General features: G+C 68.3%; 1 protein-coding gene across 2 annotated transcripts in view; it reads right to left on the bottom strand.

Moving 5' to 3' along the window:
* Positions 1-1,116, bottom strand: part of FKBP2 (FK506 binding protein 2) — a 3,705-nt gene that overhangs the window by 1,722 nt on the left and 867 nt on the right. Inside the window, exons 1-2 of one of the 2 annotated variants that reach the window (XM_025193270.1) lie at positions 606-1,024; positions 233-413 (exon numbers count right to left, since the gene is read on the bottom strand). In XM_025193270.1, coding sequence (XP_025049055.1) covers positions 233-413; positions 606-742 — 318 coding nt within the window. In that variant the 5' untranslated portion in view covers positions 743-1,024. Of the gene's footprint in view, positions 1-232; positions 414-605; positions 1,025-1,116 lie in introns of those variants that run through there. The other variant, XM_025193271.1, reaches the window with a different exon arrangement.

Below are 1,116 nucleotides of genomic sequence, written 5' to 3'. Positions count from 1 at the left end.
CCCCCTCCCCTCCTGACCCACCCACAGCCCCCAGGTGCCCCCCAACCGCTGCCCCTGCTGCAGGGTGACCACTCAGCTCCCCCCTCCCTGCCCTGGGGGACCCACCCCACATAACCCCTCTGGTGCGCCCCTGTCCTCTCCCCATGTAACCCCTCCAGTGCCCTCCAGCCCCTGCCCTGGGGGACCCCCCAGCCCCCTCCCACGTAACCCCTCCAGTGCCCTCCCTGGTCACCGTGTAGTGCATGGTGAGGACGTCGCCCTTGCGGGAGCGCAGGCCACAGTTCTCCACCCGCCGCTTCACCCCGATCTGCAGCTTGCGCGGCCCCTCGGCCCCTGCCGACCCCGGGGCCAGGAGCGGGCCCAGTGCTCCCAGCCACAGCGCCAGACCCAGCCACAGCTGCATCGCCGCCAGCCTGCAGGGAGACGACTGTCAGAGCCCCCGGCCTGCCCTGGCTCTGACATCCCCCCTCCAGGATCCAAACCTGCCAGACACCAACAGCAGGATCGGGGGCCCCGTTCCCAAGCTGGGGACCCCAGAATAGGGCCCCACACCCCAGCACTGGGACCCCCAGACTGCCCCCTGCGGCCCCCTGACACCCTCTTACCCTTCTGCTGTGCCCGTTGCAGCTCCATTGCCCCCCCAGGGGCAGTAAGGGGGGGGTGGATTGCCCCCCGCATGGCAGAGGACAGTGGGACCCAGGGGTGGGGGCACCTCCACCCTGCCCCCGCATGCAGGAGGCATCAGAGACCCCCCTAATTGCCCCAAGCTGGGATATCCCCCCTTCCAGCCCCCTAACTGTCCCCATGGGATCTCCCAAGGGCCCAGGTCAGGGCAATTCGAGTGCTGGGGGAGCCCATAGCCCAGGCTGGGGCAATTGCAGGGGGGAGTACCCCAACCTGGGGAAATTACCCCCCTGAGCCCCACAACTGCCCCAGCCTGGGGCAGCTCCTCTCTCCAGACCTCTAAAAGCCCCAATGTGATCTTCCAAGTAATAAACTCCTGCCAGACCTGTAATTGCCCCCCCCCAGTGCCCTACCCCGGGGTTATTACCCCCTGTGCCCCTAACTGCCCCAACCCGCAGTAACTCCCCCCCCCCGGCACCCCCAGAGGGTCCT

Source organism: Alligator sinensis, unplaced genomic scaffold (assembly GCF_000455745.1).
Source record: "Alligator sinensis unplaced genomic scaffold, ASM45574v1 scaffold1860_2, whole genome shotgun sequence".
Taxonomy (NCBI): domain Eukaryota; kingdom Metazoa; phylum Chordata; order Crocodylia; family Alligatoridae; genus Alligator; species Alligator sinensis.
The sequence above is the reverse complement of the archived record's forward strand: the minus strand, read 5'-3'. Positions and strand labels throughout refer to the sequence as shown.